Source organism: Penicillium hordei (genome assembly GCF_028827395.1).
Source record: "Penicillium hordei strain IBT 12815 chromosome Unknown utg000001l_segment0_segment0, whole genome shotgun sequence".
Lineage (NCBI taxonomy): Eukaryota > Fungi > Ascomycota > Eurotiomycetes > Eurotiales > Aspergillaceae > Penicillium > Penicillium hordei.
Window position 1 is genome coordinate 5,474,911 of NW_026623142.1, and position 26,525 is coordinate 5,501,435.

General features: G+C 48.4%; 13 protein-coding genes across 13 annotated transcripts; 6 read left to right on the forward strand and 7 right to left on the reverse strand.

The window, feature by feature from the left end:
• Window positions 1-586: 586 nt before the first annotated feature.
• On the forward strand, window positions 587-1,167 carry N7537_002074 (uncharacterized protein; the record flags this gene model as incomplete). The annotated part of the gene is made up of 3 exons (XM_056893132.1): window positions 587-655; window positions 887-1,003; window positions 1,048-1,167. Coding segments are annotated over 3 exons (306 nt in total), but the record flags the coding sequence as incomplete, so codon positions are not given.
• Window positions 1,168-1,258: 91 nt separating this feature from the next.
• Window positions 1,259-4,610, reverse strand: N7537_002075 (uncharacterized protein; the record flags this gene model as incomplete). Its single annotated transcript, XM_056893133.1, has 4 exons — window positions 1,259-1,544; window positions 1,612-1,994; window positions 2,060-4,501; window positions 4,557-4,610. 4 exons carry the CDS (start codon window positions 4,608-4,610, stop codon window positions 1,259-1,261), a joined length of 3,165 nt encoding a protein of 1,054 aa, XP_056758128.1.
• An 818-nt stretch (window positions 4,611-5,428) lies between these two features.
• N7537_002076 (uncharacterized protein) lies at window positions 5,429-6,253 on the reverse strand (the record flags this gene model as incomplete). Its single annotated transcript, XM_056893134.1, has 1 exon — window positions 5,429-6,253. The coding sequence occupies one exon, from the start codon at window positions 6,251-6,253 to the stop codon at window positions 5,429-5,431; it is 825 nt and encodes a 274-aa protein (XP_056758129.1).
• A 313-nt stretch (window positions 6,254-6,566) lies between these two features.
• N7537_002077 (uncharacterized protein) lies at window positions 6,567-6,862 on the forward strand (the record flags this gene model as incomplete). Its single annotated transcript, XM_056893135.1, has 2 exons — window positions 6,567-6,804; window positions 6,828-6,862. 2 exons carry the CDS (start codon window positions 6,567-6,569, stop codon window positions 6,860-6,862), a joined length of 273 nt encoding a protein of 90 aa, XP_056758130.1.
• A 641-nt stretch (window positions 6,863-7,503) lies between these two features.
• N7537_002078 (uncharacterized protein) lies at window positions 7,504-8,914 on the forward strand (the record flags this gene model as incomplete). Its single annotated transcript, XM_056893136.1, has 4 exons — window positions 7,504-7,869; window positions 7,926-8,009; window positions 8,074-8,816; window positions 8,878-8,914. The coding sequence occupies 4 exons, from the start codon at window positions 7,504-7,506 to the stop codon at window positions 8,912-8,914; spliced, it is 1,230 nt and encodes a 409-aa protein (XP_056758131.1).
• Window positions 8,915-8,999: 85 nt separating this feature from the next.
• On the reverse strand, window positions 9,000-10,403 carry N7537_002079 (uncharacterized protein; the record flags this gene model as incomplete). The annotated part of the gene is made up of 4 exons (XM_056893137.1): window positions 9,000-9,072; window positions 9,140-9,915; window positions 9,984-10,067; window positions 10,125-10,403. The coding sequence occupies 4 exons, from the start codon at window positions 10,401-10,403 to the stop codon at window positions 9,000-9,002; spliced, it is 1,212 nt and encodes a 403-aa protein (XP_056758132.1).
• Window positions 10,404-10,739: 336 nt separating this feature from the next.
• N7537_002080 (uncharacterized protein) lies at window positions 10,740-12,241 on the forward strand (the record flags this gene model as incomplete). The annotated part of the gene is made up of 4 exons (XM_056893138.1): window positions 10,740-11,192; window positions 11,254-11,337; window positions 11,402-12,123; window positions 12,178-12,241. 4 exons carry the CDS (start codon window positions 10,740-10,742, stop codon window positions 12,239-12,241), a joined length of 1,323 nt encoding a protein of 440 aa, XP_056758133.1.
• Window positions 12,242-13,244: 1,003 nt separating this feature from the next.
• On the forward strand, window positions 13,245-13,496 carry N7537_002081 (uncharacterized protein; the record flags this gene model as incomplete). The annotated part of the gene is made up of 1 exon (XM_056893139.1): window positions 13,245-13,496. The coding sequence occupies one exon, from the start codon at window positions 13,245-13,247 to the stop codon at window positions 13,494-13,496; it is 252 nt and encodes an 83-aa protein (XP_056758134.1).
• A 1,659-nt stretch (window positions 13,497-15,155) lies between these two features.
• N7537_002082 (uncharacterized protein) lies at window positions 15,156-15,533 on the reverse strand (the record flags this gene model as incomplete). Its single annotated transcript, XM_056893140.1, has 1 exon — window positions 15,156-15,533. One exon carries the CDS (start codon window positions 15,531-15,533, stop codon window positions 15,156-15,158), a length of 378 nt encoding a protein of 125 aa, XP_056758135.1.
• Window positions 15,534-15,721: 188 nt separating this feature from the next.
• Window positions 15,722-17,636, forward strand: N7537_002083 (MDR family MFS transporter; the record flags this gene model as incomplete). The annotated part of the gene is given in 6 exon segments (XM_056893141.1): window positions 15,722-15,873; window positions 15,924-15,948; window positions 16,026-16,250; window positions 16,269-16,795; window positions 16,880-17,253; window positions 17,377-17,636. 6 exon segments carry the CDS (start codon window positions 15,722-15,724, stop codon window positions 17,634-17,636), a joined length of 1,563 nt encoding a protein of 520 aa, XP_056758136.1.
• Window positions 17,637-19,766: 2,130 nt separating this feature from the next.
• On the reverse strand, window positions 19,767-21,233 carry N7537_002084 (uncharacterized protein; the record flags this gene model as incomplete). The annotated part of the gene is made up of 3 exons (XM_056893142.1): window positions 19,767-19,936; window positions 19,998-20,867; window positions 20,921-21,233. The coding sequence occupies 3 exons, from the start codon at window positions 21,231-21,233 to the stop codon at window positions 19,767-19,769; spliced, it is 1,353 nt and encodes a 450-aa protein (XP_056758137.1).
• Window positions 21,234-21,682: 449 nt separating this feature from the next.
• Window positions 21,683-22,943, reverse strand: N7537_002085 (DUF92 domain-containing protein; the record flags this gene model as incomplete). Its single annotated transcript, XM_056893143.1, has 4 exons — window positions 21,683-21,949; window positions 22,010-22,370; window positions 22,447-22,661; window positions 22,758-22,943. 4 exons carry the CDS (start codon window positions 22,941-22,943, stop codon window positions 21,683-21,685), a joined length of 1,029 nt encoding a protein of 342 aa, XP_056758138.1.
• Window positions 22,944-23,545: 602 nt separating this feature from the next.
• xlnR (putative C6 transcription factor) lies at window positions 23,546-26,436 on the reverse strand (the record flags this gene model as incomplete). The annotated part of the gene is made up of 3 exons (XM_056893144.1): window positions 23,546-23,689; window positions 23,742-26,026; window positions 26,097-26,436. 3 exons carry the CDS (start codon window positions 26,434-26,436, stop codon window positions 23,546-23,548), a joined length of 2,769 nt encoding a protein of 922 aa, XP_056758139.1.
• Between the last annotated feature and the right edge of the window lie 89 nt (window positions 26,437-26,525).

The following is a 26,525-nucleotide window of genomic DNA, read 5'->3' on the forward strand; positions in this document are numbered from 1 at the left end:
TCCAGACGAGGACAGCAGGCGATGCCGGAGATATGACACGGCCATGTACTGAACATGTACATGAGACGAGTCCGACAAGCCACTTCTACATGTGTGCCAACACTTCCGGGTCGTTAATCAATGCTGCGAGATGCTGATCAGAGCCATAACGGATGACCACTAATGACCTCCGGTTTTGTGAAAACAGACACAGATATCGGAGCCGCAGTAGCAAACACCAAAGCCCTGACCATCTATATCGCAATCCTGGGCCACTATACCTGATTACAAAACCTGACTCTGGGAAACCCATTCCGAAGCCGTATTGGTATTCAGCCTTCGTCGCATGTCTTCGATACTTGTCTTGCTGCTATTGACGCGCCTAAGAGCAATCCGGGAACAAGAAATGATATGATGCAGCACCCGCTGGACGTTCGGGCTAAGTATTCTGATCGCATGGCTGAGTATGAGATGTGTGCCACAACTGTTGCAAACATCGGGGGCTGGGGCTGATACTATTGGTGCTATAGCTTAAGCGCTTATTTATCAAGTACTACGTCACCCGAAATATTTCTAGCGATTGCGCGATAAGATTGATTCTGCTTAGGATTGGGGTGAACCCTCGCCCATCGTGCAGTATAACGAAGCGCAGAAATTACCGTTTCTTAAGGCTTGTGTAAGTAGTCACCTCTAACCAATCGGCCCCAGGCGTCTTCAGCTGAGAGATTTTTGAATGGCTGAAGGAAACGTATCGGTTCCACTCTGCTGTTGTTGGCGGCCTTCCCCGAGTCGTACCACGAGGTGAGATGACTATTGCCGGCAACAGAGGTAAGACTAACCGCAAAAGGCTCTATACCGATTGATTGATGTCGAACCTTGTGTTGACTTATCTTTAAGTGGTTCTCAGTATCAACACTTAGGTCTTCATCGCATTCCACAGATCTTCGGCGAGGATCGCAACAGCTTCACCCCGAACCGCTGGCTTCAAACGGAGACGAGTTATGCCAAATCATTTCCGATCCACGTGCGAATTTGATATTACAGTACGCACTAACAGACCTATCGTAGTGGAAATATGGGTACAATGAATGCCCCAGGGGCAACCTTGCTCAATTTGAGCGACTCCAACTAATGGCAACCCTGATGAGGGATTACGATATTGAGAAAATTGATGTTAGAAAGGAGTAGGTATTAAAAAGCCACGCCATGCAAAATTTAAAGGCGCTCGCGCGATTAATCGAGAAAAAAAAAGAAAGAAAGAGAGGGAAAGAAAAGGATATCACCGACGGTGTGAGCGGTCCCATAGCCTCCCCATGCATGCCATTGGTTTCTCAACAATGACAGTGGGGATGGCTTGTAGAAGGAACCCGATGGGAATAGATATTGCACCAAGAACGATGGAATATGCCCATTGATCGCCAGTCAACTTCGTGATTGAGAATGCCCGCCCGCCGACAAACATAATTAGGATTTGAGCTCCCATCATGACGCAGGTGATTGCTATGAAGAGCCAGTTATGATGGATCCCTTCGATTAGGTTAAATGACCGCTCAATTTGTCGATTGCTGTATTGGGGTTAGCAAGAGAGAGAAAAAAAAGAAAAAAAGAAAACGGAAGGCAGCCTCAACATACTTGTACATGTTGAATATTTGCATCCAGACATAGGTGTTGAAAACAGCAGTCTGTAATTGTGACGTTTGAAGAGAACTGTGGTAGGAGAATATAGAAGAGCCCGCAAAGTACAGAACGAGTGTTACTACCATCTGATACACAGATTGGCCAATGATCATCTTCCACATGGTGGGAGTAATCAAAGGTGTAGATGCTAGTTCAGGTTTGCGGTCAAGGATCCGGCGAGGAGGGGGGTCGGTTGCTAGCGCCAGAGCTGCCATAGTGTCTTGGAAGAGGTTTACCCACATGAGCTGCACTGGCGTAAGAACCGACTCTTGCGATGAGTTGGCTACCGCAGAGACAAATGCCAGACCCACGGAGGTAAAGGTGATGGTAATTTGAAACTGGAAAAAAGCATATTAGTCTGACCAGCCATCTATACTCCTTGTTGATAGAGCCTCTAGTTTACCTGCAAAAATTTCTTGACAGCATCGCTGACTGCTCTTCCCCACATGATAGCCTTGACAATCGAAGAAAATGTATCATCCATCAGGACAATGGAGGAAGCCTCACGGGCAATTTCAGTGCCGGATATTCCCATCGAGAACCCGATATCAGCAGCTGCAAGGGCAGGGGCATCATTGGTACCGTCTCCAGTGACAGCAACGACTCTTCCGAGATCCTTCAGACGCTGGACCAGAACCCGCTTATCATCTGGACGAGACCGAGCAAGGACCTTGAGGCGTGGAACTAGCTCCTTTTGCTGTGATTCATTCATTGCACGGAATTTGTCGCCTTCCATCACAAGATCATCCGGACTGTTAATGATCCCGCATTCTTCTGCAATGGCTCTTGCTGTTAAAAGGTTATCACCGGTAACCATGCGCACAGTTAGGCCTGCTTTATGGCTGGTCTCCACAGCACTCCAAGCATCAGCCCGGAGAGGGTCTCGTAGACCCAGAATTCCGTGAAAGGTAAGCTCTTTCATCAGCTCCTCGAAGTCGACAGTTTCCTCCTCGCCCCTGAAGGGCAGCTCCTCCACATCACGGAAACACATAGCAATTGTGCGCAAGGACCGTGAGGCGTACCGAGAATTTGTTTGGCGTATTTGTTCAATCCCATCCTGTGTGATGGGAGTAGTACTTAGCCCTTGCATTGGCTGTGCAATTGTGGCCACACATTTCTCAAGGAGAGTCTCGGGAGCACCCTTCACATATACTCGATACAACCCGTTACCCAGTTTGACAACCGTGATCATGTATTTGCGAGAAGCGTCAAAAGGCAAAAGATCCACAACTTCCGCACTAGCACGATCAAAGTCAAGCTGATCTAGCTCGAGATAGTCCTGGGTGAATCTCAATAAGGCGGCCTCTGTTTGGGACCCAAGGAACTGCCGACCCCCGTCATATTGGCATTCAATTGCGGTCGAGTTGACGGCGATAGATTGCCTCAAAAGCGACCTCGATTGACTTGAGAGTCGACTCATGCATTTTGCCACAGATGAGGAATTTTCTTCATCCAAAATGCCTAGACTGCTAGGTCGATCGGTAAATTGCGAGGTAGCACCGAAGAAACCAGAGACAACAGCCATCTCATTCTGTGTCAACGTTCCCGTCTTGTCTGAACAGATATCTGTGGCTTGTCCCATCGTTTCACACGCTCGGAGCTGTCGAACCAAGTTGTTATCTCTCATCATTCGAGTAGTGGCAAATGACAACGCAAGTGTAACTGCCAAGGGGAGTCCTTCGGGGACTGCGATCACAACGACAGTCAATGCCAGAATGAAGACATTCAAAAACGATTGTCCCTTTTCCGAAGCGGATTCAGTGCTATTCCGGAGGCCGACGCAGAATTTGATGAACAAAATTACGAACAGCACAAGCGCCGCAAGTGCACCAAAGCGGGCGATGTTCTTTGCAAGATTGCTGAGCCGTACTTGAAGCGGGGTGAACCCTGGATCGGTGTCGAGAGAGAGGAGAATTCTTCCGTAGCTTGATTTGGTGCCCGTAGCCAAGACGAGGTACGCACCGACGCCTTCCACGACTTTGGTATGAGAGAGAATGAAGGGATCAATCTCATGAGAGCCATTAGGAAGCTTTGTATCGATAGCGCTTTTATCGACCGGATCAGACTCGCCAGTTGCTGAGGACTCATCGCATTTGACCTGATGACCCCTTATCAACACCCCATCAGCAGGTACGATATCCCCTGGACTGATGTGGACAATATCACCAACAACAATCTCAGAGATGGGAATGTCATGAACCCTCGCAGATCGAAGGACCCAAACATTGCGATCTTGCTGTTTCTTGTTGAGTTTCCGGAACTTGTACTCTTTTTGATAGTCATTCGCGGCACCGGCGAGAGTAATGACGACGATAGCGACGAGGATGGCAACGCCCTCCACCCATTCAACGGGCGGGTTATTAGCGGTATGTTTAGTTCCAAATGTCTGGTACAACCCCAAAGCAAGCGAGATGATAGCAGCCCCAGTTAGAAGGAATAGGACGTGGTCGTTGTAGGCAGCCCACATCAATGACAGGAAGCTCGGTGATTGTTTTATGGGTAGGCGATTGTCCCCGTAGAGTTTCCTTCTGTCGATGAATGCCTGGTGATCGAACTCTGTTGAGATAGGAAGTTCAGGGATAGCGACCTTTTCTGTCGGCGCAGTGCTTGTAGTACTCCCAGCGACATTCACGGGAGCACCTAGGTAGGTCTCGTCTAGGCTCAGACCGGAGTGGACGTCAGTTCGCAGTCCTTCCTCCAAACCTTTTACTCCACCGAGGGCATGTAACTCCTGGACATCTCTGGATTGTACAAGGTCGCCTAATGTGTCAGGATCAAGGGAAAAAGCCGAATCAGAAAAAGTCGCTTGAGTGGATTGTTCCGTGGCATATTTTGATCGCGGTTTCTTTTGGGTATCGTCAGTAAGATGAATTTCCAGGCCTCATCATTGATAAACTTACTATTCGCGACCAGAAAGACATACGAGACCCATTGGCCCCTAAAGCTGGCGTCATTTCATGGAGAATGTCATTGGGAGAATTAGATGGGATAAAATCAGAAAGGACATCTGGAAGTGCACATGTGCTCTGGCGAAATACAAATACGCGTAAAAGGGGAAGGAATTGTAAAATACAGCTTGGCGTATCACGGGAGTATAAGACGTGGAATACATACATTATGTAGTTAGGTCAACTCGTCTATCATAACTATATTGATATTTATTCTGAGAATATGAGACAGGATATCAGAGTATTATAACCTGTTATTAACAGTATAGGTTTATTTTGTAAGGGGTATGTGTATTTGGGCTCATACAGCAACCTACCCTTGATGCTGTCCTGCATATTATAGGGCATAAATCACTTGGAGATCATTTACTCGGTCATCAATAATATGGGTCCTCCCTTATTAACGTTCATCTTGACTAGTTGTTCCGGTGTTTGACAAGCGCCCATCCTCATTAGCCATATGAAGTATGCAGCCTAACGAACGACCAAAGTCAACTCCAGAGCAGGCAACTGAGTTTCTCACAGGGCTATGCTGTCTATTGTACTTCTCCAAATCAAGCCTTGGAGATCACACAAGAAGATTGTTAACAGTCTCAAGTCTTGGCAAGGAGGCTGTGCAAGACAAAATACCATGTTAATGCCCAAGGCTGACCCCCTCGACCCAAATGGTTCAAAAGGGGTGCAGCGCCAACAAAACTGAACCATTGACCATTGAACACATAAAAATTGATTAAAAACGGCTAAAACTGGCCAATTTTGGCCAAATACAGACTAACGGCACCGGGGACATTCGGCAACGCCCCTCCACAAGCCCACAGAAGAGTCTAATTCAACGTACGCTGAGCATTCTGATCCGCCGCCTCTACCCACGCTACTCTCCTCAAATCCTCCAGCGCCGCCACCGTATCTGGGTGGTCCGTCCCAAATGCCTTTTCCCTGCGAGAATGTAACGTTTGGGCCATTCCACCGGCGACCTCCCACTTGCTTTGCGACTGGTATATTAAGCTCAGATTGGCCATTGCGCTAAGTGTGTACGGGTGGTCTTTGCCTATGGTCTCTTCCATCAGGCGCACAGACTGGGCTGCTAGGATCTCGGCATCTGGTGATTGCCTCATCATTTGATATGTCACTGCAAGGTCCGCCATGGCAACCAGTGTGTGTGGATGACGCTCCCCGAGGACCTCTTTCATCACAGCCGTTGCTTTCCCCCCAAGATCTTTGGCTTCTTCGAGCCGACCCAGATTGCGATATGTTGAGGCAAGGTTACTGATGGACATCAAGGTTTGGGGGTGTGTTTCGCCGAGCACGGTCTCGCTGCTAGCCACGACTATTATTTCAAGGCGCTCAGCATCCGTCCATTGGCCTTGCTCGCGGAATGTGGATGCAAGGTTGGCCATAGCGGTCAAGGTGAAGGGATTATTTGTCCCAAGTTCCTCCCGACTAACATCGACAACCTCCCGTTCTAACTTTTCAGCGGAGTCTAGCCTCCCCTGGTCTCGGTATGTCGATGCCAGAATAAGTTTCCAGTTTAACAGCGAGGTATCGGCTGGAGATAATTCCCTTTCTCCAAGATCGACTAGTTGGTGCGCAATTGACTCAGCCTCTTTATGCCGACCGAGATTGGCATACGATATAGCCAAATTAGACATTGAGCCCAAGGTGGATAAATGGCTGGGACCGATGGTTTTCTTCTTCGTCTCGAAAATCCATAAATCAAGCTCTTGAGCATCACCCCAAAGCCCTTGGCTCCGAAACGTGGAAGCTAGATTCGCCATCGAAGTCAATGTCTGGGGATGCGCCTCGCCGAGAATCTCTTGTCTCAGCTTGGTCACCCGGGCGGCGAAAGCAGCCGCCTGATTTAGCTGCCCTCGGCCCCAATACGCTGAAGCGAGATTGTGCATCGCTGTCATAGTCATTAAGTCTTGCTCTCCCTTCAGGTTTTCGCAGAAGTCCAGCACCAGAATGGCTAAATCTTCGGCAACAATCCATGATTTGGCCTGCAGCCATGCCTTCACACATGCGGATAGCTCTTCGAGCATTATTGTCATTGCGTCAGACTCCGTATCTGCCGCAAGTACCCGATTCCCCGCTGTCGTCATTGCCGACTCCAGGTCTGTTGCTTCCGTCGTCCAACCTCGGCCATGGTATATGGCTGTGAATTCACTGACCTCCCTCTGGAGCGACTCAAGGGAGGGAGGATGTTTGTCCATAGATCACAGGCAGGGCAACAGGGACCATTCAACTCCGAAGCAGGTTGATTGTGGATGTTCTGAACGGGTTCTTAATCACTTACCCGTATTGGAGGGTGTGAATAGATGGGGTTGATGATGAAGACAGGAGTGTGCGACCGGCATGCGACTCAAAGGAGAATAATAATCGTAAGCTGTGAACGCATTGCCAAGGTGTGGGGGGGGGACACGAATGCTCCGATTAATGACAATACAGACGAGAGAGGGGTCAACGGAGACGGTGTTCTCCGGGTAATAATTGTAAATTGTAAAGTAACATGGCTGATCGTCATTCCACATGATATTTTCGAAATATTAATAGTCTCAACCTTGCATCAAAATATCCTATAAGGCTGAGACCAACATGAGAAATGCTGTTGCCTGAAGGCTGTATACCGTATGCATACATGACATTGCAGGGTATCAAACGGCTAGCTGGTTCAGCCCTACCGCGTGAACCCCAATTACTCAGTGGAGATGCGGCACGTCTGTTTGGCGCTAGTAATAGGGCTGTAACTTTAATTAAGGCTGAAAGTTACCATGGTACTAGTACCCGTATCTGTACCATGGTAAAGTTTGAAACACATATCCCGAACTCATGTTTCCCCGGTCCGGTCACATCTCACTTTGAGCTTCACTTCAGAGGTTGCCCATATTTTTCCAGATTTATCATGTCTCGCCGAGGCACTCAGCCAGAGCCTTGTGGACCAGAGCCCAGGTGCCATCAGCGTCACCAAATCCAAGATGCAGATATAGATCCTTGGACTCAAATCCAGAGGTTCTTCAAGATGCCATCGCAAAATGGACTGAAAGAACTGAATATCAATTATGGACGGCCAGTGATGGTTCTGTTACCTCTGGCTGGCCTTGCAAAGATATTTCATTGGAATCCGATCATAGTTCTCGTGGTGAATATCGTCGCCATTATTTTCTTGTCTGAGGCGATATCTATCTCATCCGATGAACTCGCTGACCATCTCGGAGAGTTGCAAGGTGCATTACTCAGTGCCACATTTGGCAATACCGTAGAGCTCACGGTCAGTCAGAATTACTGCCCTGAATTTCAAAATGACCTAATGCTCACTCAATCCAGGCGGGCATTCTGGCTCTGGTTCATGGGGAGATCCAATTTGCACAGTCTGTCATGGTTGGCAGTATCCTATCGGATATTCTACTTGTAAGCTTTGTCAATGTGAAAAGCTCAGTGGTGGCCATATTATCCGACTGACAGCCAAATCTAGGTCTTCGGCTGCTGCCTCATTACAGCTTCGTACAACAAGGAAGTTTTAGAGTTTAATAGCGCCCTTGCAAAGACTTTATCCTCCTTGATGATGATCACATCCGTGACGATGCTTCTCCCAACGGCTCTCTACTCGACTTTCCCAGTATCTGAGATTGATGACAGGGTGCTATCTTTCTCCCGAGGAACGTCATTGGTGTTGCTCGCGCTCTACGGAGGTTACCTCTACTTCTACCTCGGGACTCACAAACACCTATTCCTTTCAAATGAGAGTGAAACCAGTGACGAAGAAATTGAAGGAGATTCATCATCCGCAGCCAACAGAGCCAGCCTGGCTTCCTCAATTATCCGATTGATAACTGCCGTGGCCGCAACAATCTTTTGCACAGAACTTCTGCTCGAAAGCGTCGGTGACATGACGCAAACGCTCGGAGTCTCCGAAGTATTTATCGCGATTGTTTTTATTCCAATCGCTAGCAATAGCACCGAGGGGGTTACTGTCATCGCGGCATCACGTACAGGAGACACAGACACTGCAATCCAGGTTATCATCGACAGTCTCTTGCAGATTGGTCTGTTTGTCATACCATTCTTGGTGGTTATCGGCTGGTGTATTGCTGAACCGATGACACTTTTCTTTGACTCCTTCCAGACTGTCGCCATGTTTTTGGCTATTCTGGTGGTCAATCATTTACTTCGCGATGGACAGTACGCCTACATCCATGGCGCGATGCTCCTTGCTCTGTAAGTTTCTCTGTATTCATTACTGGGTCCCAAATATAATTTTACTGATGCATAATTATAGGTACTCTAGTCTAGTTGTGGCGTTCTATGCGTACTAGATAGCTGAAGGCCTTTGCCGCCTCAACACATCTTTAGGAGACACTTCAAGTAACGAATGATGTGATATATCAGGACTGGACGAATCTAAGTCCCCAGGAAAATCACATTCGCCGACACTTCGGGCCTAACAAAGAACGCAAAAGTAATGATCATGTATCTGTTAAGAGAAAGCAAAGTTAACACCGACGAACAAAAAGCCCAACAAGGCAGTGCGAGCGACTCACGTTCCAATCAACATCAGCCCCTCGAAGTAATTACTCCGCCCATCAGAGATGAGATAAGTCATAACCACAACACTAAGCAAGAGCGTCGTAGCCTCAAACCCGTCAAACCTAAGAATGAGCGGCTGACCGAAAGCCCAACCAACAAGAACCAGCAGCGGAGCAAGAAGCATCGTAACCCGCAACACAGTATTGATAACTGATCTAATCCCCAGCTCAATCTGATTGAGGGATCGGGACCCCACCACAATGGAGCTGTACTTGACCGAGTTCCCAAGCAGAGGAATAAGCGTCACTGCAAGGAAAGACTGGTTCATACCCGTGATCGAAGCAACTCCGCCCAAACTACCGACTATGTAATGAGTGCACGCCAGCGCCGATGCGGACGCAGCGGCTAAGATTAGAGCTGCTGGACCCTTGCCAATATACGGCCGTGGGAACTGAGCCTCGATGATTTGGCTCTGGCGAGATTGATAGTCGCTGCGGGCGTGGTCTCGCTGGCTGAATGGGGTGCTGGCGAACATGGCTGCATGAGTGCCGAGACGGAAGACGAGGAATATGAGGAGCAGAATGACGAGTATAATGGCTGTTACGCGTTGCGTTAAGAGGATTTGGTCCTCCGGGGTGGCTTTGGCGGACGGGAAGACGTCCATTATGGTTGGGAGGGCGAGGAGGATGAAGACGACCATCATAAGAGATGAGAGGACTGTTGTGAGGGTGCGATCGAACCGGAGTCGCTTTTGGTCATAGCCTGAGACGAAGATTGTGCTGCCTAGGACCTGAATGTATAGTTTGTATTAGGAGAAGGTTCGTAGCACCAATGGTTGGATTTGATATTGGGGTTTACCAGTAATAAATTGCTTAGGACACTTCCAAGTATCACGGACTGCGAGATATGTGGTTGTTTTTGTGCGATCGAATTGATTCCGATCTGGATAAATTATCGTCAGTCTATATTTGCATTGAAGATGGAGTCCGTGGATATCACCATTAATTCCACCGAGTTTCCCAGTGTTGATTTCAGCACTTCAATCACAGCTCGGCTGCCACCTACAGTTAGCGCATCGACTGATCGGGTAATCCATGACCCAAGTGGAATCAGAGCGACAATGTTAAAAGCGAAGATGGTAGCACTGTTCCACTTCAGGGCTCCTCCTATGATACCGATGAGAGGTATCAAAAGTGACAAGAGGCCCTGGTGGTGCTGAATATGTGCCATGGCGGAATTGCAATATAGCATAAGTGAGCCTCGATTGCGAGACATCATTCATCGGGGAAAAAGGTGAAGCTGAGAGAATTCACCCGTCTGTGGAAAGTCCACACATGTGCAGGTCAATAAATGAGGCTCGGTATATTATAGTAATATTTCCATCCGATACTGTCACATATGTAATTAACCGTAACTAATCGTAATTAACCATCAGATACCTGTATTTTTAGCTGCACGGCTTTTTAAGTAGAAGAATCCTAGTCGTGGACGCAATCCACCAGTTACACCAATGCATATGTAGATGCCTAGGACCGGAAGGTAGTGGAGCAATACATCATCCCTTTCAACCTCGACCCCAATGTTCTTTTGCTCTCTTTCCTCACTCTTGACAACATGAATAACACAGCTCACCCCCGACTGCGAAAGTCAACCAAGATTGACCCTGAAATCATGACCGGGTCCCTCGAATCAAACACAGCCCATGAACAAGATTTATTGCTCAGGGAGGAGGATGAACGCGAAAGGAATGGAGAGGAACCTGCGGACTTGAGTGACACAAACTACCCCGACTCGAAGCGCGCTATGTTCCTAGGCAACTCTGTTTTACGTGTGATTAAGACCACAATGGGATGCAGCTACTCCAATTTGCTACTGCCGTTTGTGTTTCTGGGTATAATTGCGGGGAGTCAAGGATGGGACGACTCGATTTCCTTTGTGTTCAACTTCCTGGCGATTCTTCCTCTCGCTGCGTTGCTGTCATTCGCCACAGAGGAACTGGCAAAAAGTGTCGGGCAAACCGTCGGAGGGCTGATAAATGCGACATTTGGAAATGCGGTTGAAATGATTGTGAGTGGCTGGACGTTTGACCCTCTGTTAAGGTGGGAAACTGACACTGGTCATTGCGCAGGTGGGGATCACTGCGGTCCGACAGGGAGAAATCAGTATTGTGCAGTCGAGTATGGTGGGCAGTATTCTGTCGGGAAATCTCCTGGTAGGTTTGGATTTTATTTCATGTCCACTGCCTAGACGGTCTTGTCGACTTATACGAAATTTAGATCCTCGGTGTTTCGTTGTTCTGCGGCGGCTATGGAAAAGATGTGGTGAAATTCAACGTGGATATTAGTGGGATACTATCATCCTTGATGGTAGTTTCATCTGCAACATTGATCATCCCGTCCGTCCTCTATGCAACCATACCGTCCAAATCCCACGATGTGGAAACCAGCGTCCTGAGTCTCTCCCGTGCCGCCTCCGTGATCCTACTCACATTCTACCTGGTCTACCTCTACTTCCAACTGAAGAGTCACTCGGAGCTATTCGTCGACGATAAGCAAGAAGAGGAAGAAGAAGAGCGATTTCTGGGCCCCTGGTCGGCAAGCATCGTTTTGATCCTTGCAACTCTCGGGGTCACCGTCTGCTCTGATCGTCTGGTAGACAGCGTCGATGGATTTGTAGATAAGTGGCATGTCAGCCGGGCTTTTATTGGCTTGATAGTGGTTCCCATTGTCGGTAACGCGGGGGAGTTCAATACTGTCGTCAATTCTTCGATCAAGGGGAATATGGACCTCGCAATAGGGGTGGTTGTGGGAAGCACTTTGCAGATCGCATTGTTTGTGAGTCCGTTCCTGGTCATGTGCGGCTTGGTTATTGGGCAACCCATGTCCTTGCGCTACAGTCCCTTCGAAACTGTGGTATTCTTCATATCGGTCATAGTCATGGACTGCTTGATTCGTGGAGGTCGATCCAATTACTACGAAGGGCTTTTATTGGTTGGAACGTGAGTGACCACATGAGTATTCTAATTGTCTTCGGTACTAATGATTTCTCCTAGGTATCTGATAATCGCAATTGCATTCTACGTGCACCCAGACGCAGTCGATGCACCTTTCGTTTAGGATGGCGGAGGGTACCATTAAGTATTTCTAGTTAAATTCATTACATTCGAACATAAAACATCTATGCTTCTAGCACTCAAAAAGCAAAATATCTTAAAAGCAAAAGGCAAGGATCGCCATAGTGGAGTCGCCTTGTAGGGCTGAGACTTGGCGCTGTGAGACAAATGCACCAATTTTGATTAAACCAATCCTTTTACTCAATTCAATCAACTCAGCTTTCACCCGGATGTTCTCACGGGGACTGAAGGGGATCCAGGTCGACTTGCCTCAAACTCCAAAGGATCCTCTAACCAATAGACGACCCTAACTCAAGCATCACGTAGATATAAGCAACAAAATCAATATTCGTCACATCCGTTAGTTTATTGCCGGCTAACCGGGGGATGATCAGGCAGCAGAATTCCACTCAATTCTTATTTTATTTCCCCTCAGAATCATATCCTGTTTTCAGCTACCCCGTAATGACTATGGATTTGTTTCCTGTATATATGTAGAGTCAAATCATTATTGCGTACACAGTGTGGCTGTTCCAAGTCACACAGCATAAACTCCGGCTCAAACTGATCCAGTTATAGAGCTACATAACAAGGCAAGCCTTACGAAGGAATGCTGAAACATCAGTCATGTACGATCAATCACAGTTGCAGCGACTGGTCTAGGCTAATAAAGTATGTCTTTATTAGGGAAAGTAGTCGCCGGCCTTGTGTGTCTATATCAAATTTAGTACACCCAAAGGCTGGCCGCCAACCAAATATCACCATTTGGCGCTGCGCTATGCCCTATGTTCATGTAGAATGCAGCCATGCCCCATTGATACGACATGGCCTAGTCACACAGAGCCAGGGCATTGAGCAGATCGGGGTATAAAAGTCCCTCGATTCACCCATCGAAGGCGTATTATTTTCCCTCCCCAGGTACCTTTCTAGATTATCTTCTCATTGCAATCACCCTTTGTGTGATACCGGTCTCTGCCGCCGGTCCCTATACCCCAGTCTTTCTCATCATGGGTCTTGTAAAGCTTCTGCTCAAAGTGATCCTCATCCCAATCGTTATCCTCGTTGTCATTGCTGTTGTTGTTGTTCTTCTCATCAAAATGCGTCGTGATCGCAAAAAGAACGAAAGGGAACTGGAGAATACTTTCCAACCACCCCCTATACAGCAATGGGTACCGTACACCCCAGTCCAGCAACCTGCCCCAGTATATGGCAAAACAGCGGGGGCGATGGAGCAAGGGATTGGATATAGGCAGCCTTAGTGGCATTTTTTTATTAGGTAATTATGTCTTGCAGTGGGAAATTTAGTGATTATTTTTGCTAACATGGGTGTTGTAGACTGTTTCGGTCAAGATTTACACCATGGTTGGAAGGTCTATTTCTATAACTTTGCAAGGGATTTTGTGTGAATTGTGTCCTTCGAAGATTTGTCTGTCAATGCAGTGATTGCACATGAGTATTAGTGACTCTATGTCATGCTGAAACTTGTACTACCCAGAGGGATCAATTTTAATCCATCACATCTTTCCTGTTGGATCATTTCAGTATAAATGTGATTACACATGTATCTACCGTGCGATTTTGCACCATTAGTTAGAGTGGGAAATATGGGGTAAACGCTATATACAACGCCACGAGCCGGCAAGTCTAAGGGCCATTACTACATGTATATGAATCACAGCTCGGTCCTGTCTGGAAATTTACTAATCCTGAAGACGATACTATTTTACCAGATCCGTACACATTTGACCACTATGCACGATTGTAAGGACCGCGGAGCTCTTCCCGTCTCATGACCGACATCTACTACTGGCCCATGGTTTTAACCACCAAATGATGTGAGTCATTAAATGTCTTGCCGACCTACTAGCTCATATTTGATAGTGAACTGTTTAGTACATTTGATGGCTAGCCATAATTCCACATCATTACCAATCACTAAAATAGTGCAGAATGCTCTTACCATCGGACAAGCACTAGCTCCACGTACGGAAATTTCGCCCCGTATGTTCCAGTATGTTTTTAAAGGATCAGAAAAGCAATGCAGATTCTATATTAGCATTTTATAAATTTAGCTCTATAATATACGAGTCTGGGGCTAATAAGATACGCACCATATAACTGTGTAACAGTTCTTTGATTAATGGATAAAATCAAGCGTCCACCTAGGTACTGTCTCAAGCTATCTGGGATTCAGGCAATCAACCCAAGCCGTCTTATTGGCCCAACGCTATCAAACACCACTGACAGAAGGGGAAAGTTAGATGCATCCCTCTAGCTCGTAGCCGTTGACCTTGCTCTTGCAACAACACGACGCCGATAATTGGTCTTACCACAAGCTTAATAGTTGCATCTGATTTGAGATGATTCCCTAGGCAAACAGACCGAGCTTACAGGGCCTCGCAACCCCCCGATGAGTGCCAAGAGCACCGGCTAATTCATGCAAATTCCCCATAAACCCAAAAATACCAAACTGCACCCTAGCTCTGGTGTCTAGTAATATGGCTCTAACCTTATCATACACCGAGCTCTACCTCTGTTTAACCCCAGGACGCTAGGGCGTCCGACCCCCAAGTCATATGAAATGTCAATGCAGTATGTAAAAATGGGTTTAATTGTCTGCTGTTTTTTTTTCCAAAGGAAAAAGAGGTTCAAATATGAATAAATGGCGGCATAAATACTTCATATATTAATTAATATTTTGGTGCTTTGAAAATAAAGCAGAAATGAAATAGAGATAGGCCTTAAGAGCCTTTGATTTCCAAGTTCTCAATACGCTCCTTACTATGTTCCAGATTTCTAACTATTAAGTGTTGGGGGGGCGGGGGGTGGTCATATGGATTAGTCCGGCAGAAGGAGGAATATCTGCAGACTTCAAATACGTTATGTCTACATGCAGACGGCACGAATGTTGCGTTTTCTCATGCCGCGGCCCACTCTGTGCCGCCTTGTCCATCTTCTCCGGTGCCTCGCATCAGGTTGTCCAAGAAAGCCAAGTCCAGATCCTGAAATGCATCATCTTCAGTTCTAGCTGCCGTCCCAGGGTATTCAAACTGCTGCATGAGATCATCTGAGAGAACTTCCGAGAGTAGCGGCGCAAAGAGAGCAGCTACGTTATTGTTGGTGCTGTTGCTGTTGAATTTATTACGGTAATGGTTGTTATAGGAATCTGGAGGTAGTGATGTTGCAAGAGAGGTCGGATGTGTTTGCGTCTCTGCCTCCGGCCCTGCTCGTATGACGGCCGGAGGTTGGCTCTGTCGGTAGTTTGCCGGTGGCACATATTGTGCTTGGGAACTCATCCCGTCAGCATGACTCTCGCCCGCAGCTTTAATGACCCCAAAATACGGGATATAGACGTGTTTGCCAGGGTTGGTCGAGTCGTCGGATTGTGATTCTTCAGTCTCGGCCCTTGTACGCTTACGCTTTGGGCGCTTTGGATGCCACCTTCAGCTGCCTCTACTATCATCACGCAGACAATACGTGCAATATGTCGGCACCCACTTCCGATCCAGAGTTCAGCAAGAACGAAGCAGGCCATTCGGCTGACACTGCCAGCCTCAGAAACAAGGAGCGAGGAAGCGATGATACTGAGGGGAGTGGTGACTTGAGCCAGGGCCTGAACCAGGGATCAGAGCCGGAGTACGCGACATCCTTCCGCTTGATCATCATCTGTCCACCTTGAGTCTCAGTACTCTTATCGCAGCTTTGGACCTGGTCAGTATTATCTACGCCTAGAACGATTCCCCTTTTCATGCATGGTACATAAGTAACGCGATCAATTCGGCCCACAGGGTATCGTTGCCACGGCTATCCCGAAGATCACCAGTGATTTTCACGCGCTCGGCGATATTGGATGGTACAGCGGCGCCTGTTTCCTTCTCGTCGGTACGACCTCCGCTCCGTGGGGTAATATGTACAAATACTTCTCGGCTCAATGGACGTATATGACAGCACTTGCGTTGTACCTGATTGGGAGTATCGCGGCCGCCACCGCACCTAGCAGCATTGGGTTGATCGTGGGCTGAGCTCTGCAGGGCTGGGGATGTGCGGGCACGCTCGGCGGCTCTGTCCTGATTATTAACTTTACGGCGCAGCCTAAGACTCGCCCCTTGCTCATCGGCCTATGGATGGGCGTCTTTATGATCGCCACGACCATTGGCCCCCTGATAGGCGGCGTGTTCACGACTGAGGTCACATGGAGATGGTGTTTCTGGGTAAATCTCCCGGTGGGTGGCACAGCTCTCATACTGCAATTCCTCTTTTTGCGCATGCCGAAACACATCAAGCCCGCCCCCGCGACGTGGAAGGAGATTCTACTGCATCTCGATCTCCCCGGCTGGAGTTTGCTGTTCACCTCGGTCATCTGCTTCACTTTGGCGCTGCAATGGGGCGGACTGGAGAAGCTATGGCGTAACGGCTCCGTCATCGCCACCTTGACCCTTTGGGTTGCCTTGACGATTGCGTTCGTGGTCGTCGAGTGGTTCCAGGGCGAGTACGCCATCATGCCCTTGAAAATGTTGGCGCGCCGTATTACGTGGTCCAATCTCTTATACACGTTCATGTGAATATATTTCGTACTTAGCTTTGCCCAGAAGACTTGTTTGCTTTAACGTCAACGGAGCTAACTTGCGATTACGTTCTCCAGTGCCAACCTAGCCAACTTTCAGATACTGTTTTATCTCCCTATCTACTTCCAGGCCGTTCATGGCATGTCCGCTATCAAGAGTGGCGTCTACTGCCTTCCATTCATGGCTTTCTATACCTGCGGGGCTATAGTCAGCGGTATACTCGTTGGGAAGACCCGCTTCCTACAGCCCATCGAGTTTATTAGTGGGCTGATAGCCGTTCTTGGCGCCGTCCTGATCTACTGTATCGACGTCCACACCACGAAGGCATGGTATATCGGCGCTCAGATCCCTTTTGGGCTTGGAATCGGTCTAGGAAATCAGGTTCCGGTGACGGCGTTACAGGGTTTCGCGACGCCGGAAACCGTGGCAGCGACGATGGGAGTAGCTTTCAGTGAGTACTAACAAATCCCATTGGGGTGATCTCCACTAATCTCCTGTGCCAGTGGCCCAATCTATCAGCGGGGCCTACTTTGTTTCGGCCGCCAATTCTATCTTCGACAACTACCTGCTGCAGACTTGGCACGAACTGCTCCTCAAATCGATTCGGCAGAGATCTTGTACATTGGAGTGTCAGAACTTACAAATGTTTACAAAGGGAAGCAGCTGGCATTGATTCAAGACGCATATATGGTTGGGATCAAGGATGTCTTTGCCTTCGCCCTGGCCGGTACCGCACTCACTGTAGTCCTGGCCCTTTTGATCCCCTTCACGAGACTTCCTTCTCATGAGACCAAGGAGGCTGAGGATAAGGAGGCAGCGGCCAATGCCTCTTGAATTATCATGCAGGGCACATCAACCGCGAGCATATCGGGCAAGAAGCCAACTGCAGATCAACTCACAGAATGCGGTCAAAGAGCGTACCAGACGGGGTTTGGATACATAGATTAATAGCCAATTCACTTAGAGAATCAATGTTGGATCCCTAGTGTGTCAGCGATCTATCTACTTTTTATGTGCTTAGACATACTATTGAACCTTGAAATTCCCCGAGCCCCGATCCTCCCTGCAGTGGGCCTTTGGACGCCAGAGAGGTATACTTAGCCCCATTTCCCTTTATACTTGAAAGTCCCGGCTTCTTGTGTGCCCAGAAGACCACATTTGCCCCAGCAATATCTACCTCTGATATTAGCGTCTCCCATTGAAGAACTCTCAACATCATGCCTGACTCAGGCCCCCTCACATACCTCCTTATGTCCTCGACGCTGCCACTTGCGCCATCGGCTCCCTCCTCATTTTTTCGGGGGTGAAAGGAACATTTGTCGACCCTCTTGCTTGTAAGTAGCCTCACGCCGACCTTGCATCAGTTTCCTGCCCCTCAAACCTCCAACTGATGCGTATGCTTTCAACAGGGGCCAAGGGTTTTGGACTTCCTACGGCAACTTCAGAGAATGTAGTCCTTTTCCCCTCTTAACCCAGTCATCCCGGTCTTAATTTCCATTCCCCCCTTGTTGGTGTGGGAGCGTTTGGAAAGATATTGGAAGGGGACAGAATTGTTGAGTCTTTGCGGCTAGAACCCGCCTACAGAAATAGATAAATAGATCCAATTTGATAATTCAGGAAGCTATCTAATTCTTTAATTTCTACTTCTACCACACGTTAGCCTTTATGTCTAGCCGAGGTATTCTTGCAACAAGAGTCTTACCCGTTAAGAGGCCAAACAAGCTGATCATGAAAGTTCGAGGCTAGTTAAGCTGACCAGCTTGGTTCGCAAGCTAAACAAAAAGCAGCTCTAAAAGTTAGAAATGGGAAACAATTATACAATGTGGTCTATCAGTAACTTGACAACACTCCATGTTTCTATACATAAGCATATATTCATCTATTTAGAACAGTATTCGCCCCGAACGATTAGAAGGAATCGATATTTGTACGATCGATCCAGGTTTCCATTGCCGCTCACTAGGCTTACTGTGCCCATCCTCCGTACGTGGCAATGAACGAAAGGTCTGTTTTAGGTTTCAAACACAGCCAGTGTTCATACTTCCTTTCCCTCGCCTTTCCGCTTTCCCGTTTTTCTCTCAGTATGTCTACCAGCCAAGTAGCACTCAACATATCCTTATCTCGTTCCTCCTTGTTGCTCTCTGTTGGATCGTCTAGCTCAAGAGATCTGTGAAGGCGTCCAGGTTCTCAGGTACAAACGGAAACAAGCAGATGTGCTCTTTGACGCCATCCAGGCTTTTCTCAAAGCTCCATCCCTTTTCGTCCTCAAACAAGATCTCATCATCAGCTCCTGTATGATTAGATGCGCATTTTCAGGTGGCAGGAGTCCAACAATCCCCCCATTGGCCATATTATCAGGTAATTCCTGCCCCGGAGATTGTGTCAACGAAGGGACTCGAAGGAATACAGGAAAGGGCGTGTCAGCGAGGAAACTGGTGGTAGTGGCAAAGTAGATATCTCTAATGTCACTCTTGAGCTTGAGAACCCTCATAAATGCGGTGGCAGCCCAGATAGAAAAGACTCCGCCGTCTATATAGTTGCTTATAATGCACTGTAGACCAAATGCTCCAGGCTTTGTATCTCGTAGAATCTGCATGTGGGATAGCAAGCTAGCATATTGAGGACGATATAACACAATATCTCAAGGTCTAAAATATGCTTCTACAAATAATATAATCGAAACATAAAGGAAGAATGATTCCATGTGATCAATTGGGAGACCGTTGAAGTGAATTAATTACATTGACATGAAAGTAGATATCCAAGCGGTCCTAGCTAAAGACATTGAAATCCCGAAAGAGCAGAATTGATCTCAAATCCAGTCCAACATAACCAAAGGCATCCTGAGGTACATAAGGTTTGCAGATCACCAAAGGTGTCCCTGAGAAACCTCAGGGCCCCAAGATCCAAGTAACACCCCCCAAATCCATGATGAGAAACAAGCAATTCTGTAGACTGAAAATCTTAAAAGGAGACTTGCTCAACGGTATCGCGACGCAGGACCTCAGCATCTTCAGGCAACAAAAATCTAGCTGCAAGCTGTCGGTCGATAGCTTCTCCTGCCTGACGTCGATAGTTGGCTACCGTTTTGTAGATCGCCCACAGTTTGACATCTTTGAAAGGGACCTCGGTGCCTTTTAATAATAACCAGGTTAGAAAGCGTGGAAGAAATTCTCATGGACAAGAGCAACTTACCAGTGTGCCAATGCGGATGTGGCTGAGGGGTAACATCAATGATTCTGGCAGTAGGCACGTCTGTATGAACAGTTCTGACCCCAGCAAGCGCATTTCCATATTCATCTCGCTCGATGTCCCCAAATTTGTCGACATCAATTGTGGTACCTCGCGGGGGAACAACACCGGTCGTAATCCATTTGTTCATAGCATCGAAGAGAGCATGGTAAAGGAAGGAGTTGGCAAACGTGGTCCACTGGGCACCTTCCAGATCAACGACCGACAAACGCTTCTTATCAGCCATAGAGAGGTATCGAGTCTCGCGATGAGACATGCCGGCGACTTCGTAGAGCCGGAATGACCTGCTGTCAGCACGGCGATGAGGAGGCCTTTCACTTTCGCCGTAGAGTGTCTTGATGTAAATGAGCTCGAATTCACCTAGAACCTCAATGATCTTTGCATCACGCATGTCTGGAAGTGGGTTACCGCCATCACATTGGCATGGTATGAATCCCTCAAATGGGGCGCATCCGTTAGGAAGTCGGAGATGAAGAGACTCGACGATGAACTTTCTTATCAAGTCTGCAGTCTGGGAAAGTCCAGTCAGTACGACACGGTCGGCCTTGATACCCAGCTGTCCCGATCTCAAGGCATGTGATGCAGCAACAAGAATCTCCGGAGACTGCAAAGTTGCGGCCCACCATCTTTCCTTGAAGATCCTGTAATTGTCCCAAAGCTCATCCGCGTTAGAGAACGAGGGTATGTTGCTGGAAAACTCCTCCAGGGTCCGGCAAGGGATAAAGTGCATGTCTCTGTAGCGTTCGGGATCAACTTTTTTGATCTGGTCAATTGCAGCAGGAGCTTGGGAATCAACTTCCAGCCAGGCATGTCCTTCCGACTATTAGCCTAGACAACATGTCAAACTAGAATGTATGACAACTCACTATTGCGCATCAGCCACCGATTAATGAGACGCCAGATAGTTGTTCCACCCCATAGGTGAGATGGTTCCATGATGACAAGACCTGAAAATTTGCCAGGATCCGCAGGGCAACGAAGAATAAGGCGTGTGCAGTACGAGTTGGCAACGGCAACGCCGGTCATCAAATATTCCTGGGAGATGTAGTCATATACAGGAAGCAAGTCACTGTGATGGAGGTCATATGTTACGGTCTTGGATGTTTCAGTCTCCGGTAGGAAAGAGACACTTGGCTTTGTGACTCGCACGTGCATTGCGCGTTCTTCTTCGGTTTCCATCTTGGCTGGTGTGCTCTGTTCGTCCAAATTATGCTAAGGTCAGTCCCCCGAGTCCGAAATGAAGCCTAGGGACACTAGGCAGGTAGAAGAGACTCACGAACTAGGGCCAACGGCGGCACGTGATGAATCGTGGTTGAGTCAAGGTCGCGTTGGCTTTGCCTGATCAGGTCGGTGTTGTTGAGATGCGAAGGGAATATCAAAAGAAGAGAGAAGTGGAAAAGGAAAAAACAAAACAAATACTGAATTAGTCGAAGAGAAAAGGTGGGAAGGTGATGAATTGGAAGCAGCTGGGACAAACAAAAAGTTGGACTGCGTTTCTCCAAGCAGAGGCATTCAAAATACTAAGAGAGATAAAGACATACATTCATAAGTTTCATCTAAACCCGAAAAATAAACACGTTTGAGACCTGGATCAATTCGAGATTTTACCAGAAGAATATCTGTAGAATTTACACCAGCAACTCAAACACATCTAATCCCCAGAACCACTGTGCAATACCCATAGCTCCGACACTCATAGTTGCAGCCATGAGAAGATTGACGCCATTGTTGTCTAGCCAGTCATGACCAGTTTCAAGACGACGACTTTCATGACTTTCCTCGGGGATATGTGTCGCCTGGATGCCACGCAATGCAGCATTATGTATGCTACGGGTGGTTTGGGCAGTGCTATCAGCAGGAACAACCAGCTTACCTGTGGAAGGGTGAATGAGAACCTAGAAAACAAGATTAGAGCTTTGTACATGGTGGCCAAGAACAAATAATCTTGAACTCACCTTCCTACCCCCACTACCCTCTACAATCTTCCCGCTCCTCTTATCGACAACACTGGCCTGTAAAAGCCCACCAAGAACACTGTCAAGAACACTGCCCAATGTACCCCAAAGAGTCATAGCTATGGTCCACAGAGCCCGATCCTTCAACCCGGCACTAGAACAGAAGGGAAGAACCGCAGCAGATGTCGCGGAAACAATGAACGACCCCAGAACACCAGCCCCAAGACCAGTTGCGGTAACACCGCCATTTGTACCGGGAGGGACTTCACGGAGATTCAACGAGGTAATCAGGCGGGGTTTGGACTTCGAGAGAATACCGAGCTCGGAGGAGAAGGTGTCTGCAGCGACAGCGGCGTAATTTCTGTGAAAATGAACTTATTAGCTATATGCTCTAGAACAGAGAGTGCAGGCATGAAATGTGATGTTGAGTGACGTACGCTACAATCCCAACAACCAAGATATCAGCCGCATTTTGACCGAGTGAGAAACATGATTCGGTGCCTGTTGTTTTGGCCAGGATAATCGTATGAGCGATCGATAATATGGTAGCGACAACTGAGTTCGCTAGGACTTGAATATGGTTCCGGGGGCCTTCGCCACCTTCTGCACCGGTTGCGGAGAGTGTCAAACGCGACTTGATCTCATGTTTTACCTGTCATCGCGATTTTGTAAGCTGCGCCCATAACATAGATATAGGTCGAAGAGTGGATGGGATGCAGCTCCTGTCGACATATGAGTAGCTTCGTACCTTTGTGACCTTAGTCCCGCCGAAATAGAATACTGCAAGGAGCGCCACTGGCGCCGACCATGGATGGAGAGCGTGCGCGGAGGCTGAACATCCCGCAAATACCAGACCGAGCGGGGTAAGGGATTTGCGCGACCAAGCTCGATAGACAAGTCCAAAGACGAGAGGTATGCCTATATAGGGTTTCATTTCGTTGGTCTTGTGGTCTCGAGTACCGTCTTTTGTTGAGAGAGATGGTGGTTGAGGTTGAAGAGGCGTAGCTAGCTGAAGAGCATGGAGCTTGGGTGGAGTCCGAAATAAGCATCATCACATGATATGAATTCCACTTCTATACAACTGAAGGCAAAATAGAAATTGAAAATACTACACATGTATAAGTTAGTAATTACAAGTTGGCGTAGCTCAATATTATAGGTATTAATTTATTGAGCATTGACCTGTAGGAGTCTCATCGAACCATTTAGCGAACAGCTCGGAGGTCTTCGTGACGTTTTAGTAGAGATATGGGCTGGTAGGGAATATAGAAAAGAGAATGAAGACGTTGTACCCAAAGGATGTTCCTAAAATCATCCAAAATTAATATATAGATAGGTACGGTATGTGCCGAGTCAATATATAGACACCAAGACTGTGCGCCTTTTCGCTCCTCGGGGTATGTCCAAAATCCAGGGAAAAATAGTATACAGGGCGCAAATCGAATCAAAATCAAAGACAAAGGAAAGGGTAATAAATCTAAAAGCGAGACAATAAGTGCCAGCTGCGAGAAGCTCAAAATAAACTTGGCAGCCTTGCTAAAGCGCGAGACCGCTGCCATCGCCGCTCCAGCGGTAAAGGGCTAGCACCTCACGCCTGCGTGACTGCTGCTCGCCGAAGTCTTCTGGGACACGGCCGCGGACTTGAGCCAGTGCCGAGCGCATCACCTTTCGGAACGTTCGCTGCATGATATTAGCATCGGTAGTATAAGCCTTGGTCATGGTTAAATCTTACCTGATATTCAGTGTTCAAAGTCACGACGCAAGCCTCATGCGCTCGCACGATTGTTTCACAGGCTCGAACAACACTGGGACTGGCATCTCCTTGCAATTTATCCGCAGTTAAGAGTAGCAAGAAGCTACCTTGCAAAAGATATATGCCAAAGAAGAAGGGCATGAAGCTTAGATCGGGGTCATATTCTAAGATGTCCGAGGCCGCCTCAGCAGAGCTGACTGCATGGCCCATGGCAGTGATAAACGACTCGGAAGAAATCCAGAGATCGTTATCGTCGAGCAAGTTGATGGGGTCCCACTTCCCAGCCAGCAGAATGTGGAGTACATGCATAATGTGGGTGCCATAGGCAACTACCATCCTCGTATGGACGATAGACTCGCTCACATGCGATCCTACCGTGCTACTCGACCGACCAGACGGGCTGACGTGGTTTAGGTTGGAACCTTCCATGGCTGTGTCAGGCTCGCCGGCTCCGAGAGCGATAGAGCTGGTATATCGAGCCTCGAATTCTTTCAGGCTCTGGGCGTAAACATCGAGCTGCCGGCTGATTTCCATAGCCTGACTTTCCCATTCGCCGCTATTTCGGAAATGGAGACCGAAGCGCGGATGGTTGCGGGCATGTTGCAGATCCACAATCTCACCCAGGATAGACATCAGGGGTAAGAAATATCCAAACATGCTATGGCCGGTGCATTCAGATGATGGGCCAGCACGGCGGTAGTTGACAGATGAAAAGTCGCCCGCCTGCCAAATATCATCGTTCATTGGCTGTAACAATCCCTCGCACTCTTTGTCTAGCAATGTCAGGGGCCGGTTGTAACAAAGCGCCAGATGGCGATCTGTCGCATATAACAGCCACCAGATTCGCCGGCGTTCCTCGCGTTCTTCCTCTGTGAGATTAATCGCAGAGTTTCCTGGGCCGTGGCCTAGTAAAGAGGACGGTTGCCTCTTGCCATTCACATCAATGTCCCCCTCACCCTCCATTTCACCGTCTTGACGGGTTGTCGCATTAGGCGGTAATTCGCGGCCGAGTTTGAGCTCTCGCGCCAGAGACCAGGCAGCTGTCCACCATCGCATACTTGCAGCCTTATATTCGCTAGCAGAGACGACAGTCGCCAAGTGAACATACGTAGCGACGTCATCAACTGCGCCAGTGGCACTACTTTGAGCACCCAATTGATCCATGGAGACCCCAAAGCCACCCAGAGCCACCCCGTTGATTACCATATTAGCTGGGTAATTGGGAGACGCTTCTCCGGTCGCGGGACCATGGATAAGTGGCCGAAGTAAGCCAATAGTCAACTCCAGAAGTTTTTGGCAGACTCGGCCTCGAGCTGAGGGGGGTGATGTCAAAAATGCAGCCTCACTTGTTTGAGCTGCGACCCACAGCATGCTGGCGAGAAGCCCGGGGGTGCACGATCGCGGCTTTGTGGGGTGTAGGAACGATTGCTTGCGGAAGACATAGCCGACCACATAGGGCGATGACGGAGAGAGATGTGAGGACGATGAGCTGGTGAAATAGACGTCGAGGAGATCGCAGGCGAGAGATTGAGGGATTATAGATATAATGTGCGGAAGAACTGGTTGCAAGACTGGGTATCTCAATGAGCTGGAGAAAGGGGGCATGCTGAAGGAAGGGAAGTTAGCGGGTGATGGGGAAGGGAGTGGCAGCCAGCTAGGTGACTGCGCTGGAGGAGAGAAGCCCATGAAAGAAGCCGATGGGTTCTCCGCCGAGTTTCCAATCCGGAAGTGATTCATGGAGCTCGGATTTGCGTCTTGCGTATTCATCAAAGGGTATGTGCCATCATTATACCCCGAAAACCCTTGGGTATGAAGCATTGAACCCGGCGACCGAGGGTTCCCATTTGAGTTTTGCATCATCTGTATAGAACGCATATCCGGCACGGGCATGGAGGGTCGGTGGGATTCTTGGACCGCGGCGTAATTATTGAATGGCATGCCCGTCAAGTTGGAACTCATCTGCTGCTGAGAAGGCGCTTGGATGGGCGCTTGATTTTGGCGCATGGCAGATAAGCCAGACACCTCCATGTTATGCGCCCGAGATTGTGCGCCTTCAGCTAGAGTCCGCGCGGCATCGAAGGCGCGATCGTAATGTTCGTTGGATTCGTGCAAGGGTTGTCCGTTTGAGGGCCGTACTTTGGTATGCGTTATGTTTTCGTTGCTACCCATGTCGCTGTCGGTAATGCCAGTGGCGGCTATATCCTTTTTCGACGCTTTCCCGCGTTTCTTGCGCTCGCGGGCGTACTCACAGCTGAGTCCGAACTCTGGGAACTGTTAGTTCAACCAATGGGTAAATGGAGACGGTCCGCTGGGGGGGGGGGGGGGAGACTGTACCAACACAATGCGCACATGGGTTATGTCCATCACATTTGGTTCGCAATTGGTTGCACTGGTCGCAGGCTCGGCTAATTCTCCGACGGGCTGGGGTTGCTGATGAGTTTTTGCGAATAGCAGAGCGCGCCTCAGCAAGGGAACCGCGCAATTCAGGACCCTTTAGCTTTGAATTGGAACCATTTTGTTCGCTGTAGAGGAGATGTTGGGAGTGTTGCGACGTGTTCCCAGGATCGGACGGGATGTCGACAGCATCGGCTTCACGTGCTAACTGGAGCTGTTCCAGCGCATACTGCGACCCCTCCGCAAGCGTGTCCAGCCCGGGGGTTTGGGATTGTGTCATCCGTTCAGCTTGAGACGAAAAAGGGGAGTAAGAATTGGCAGAGGAGAGGGAGGTCATCGACATGCTTCTCCGAGGAGGCGGAAACAGGG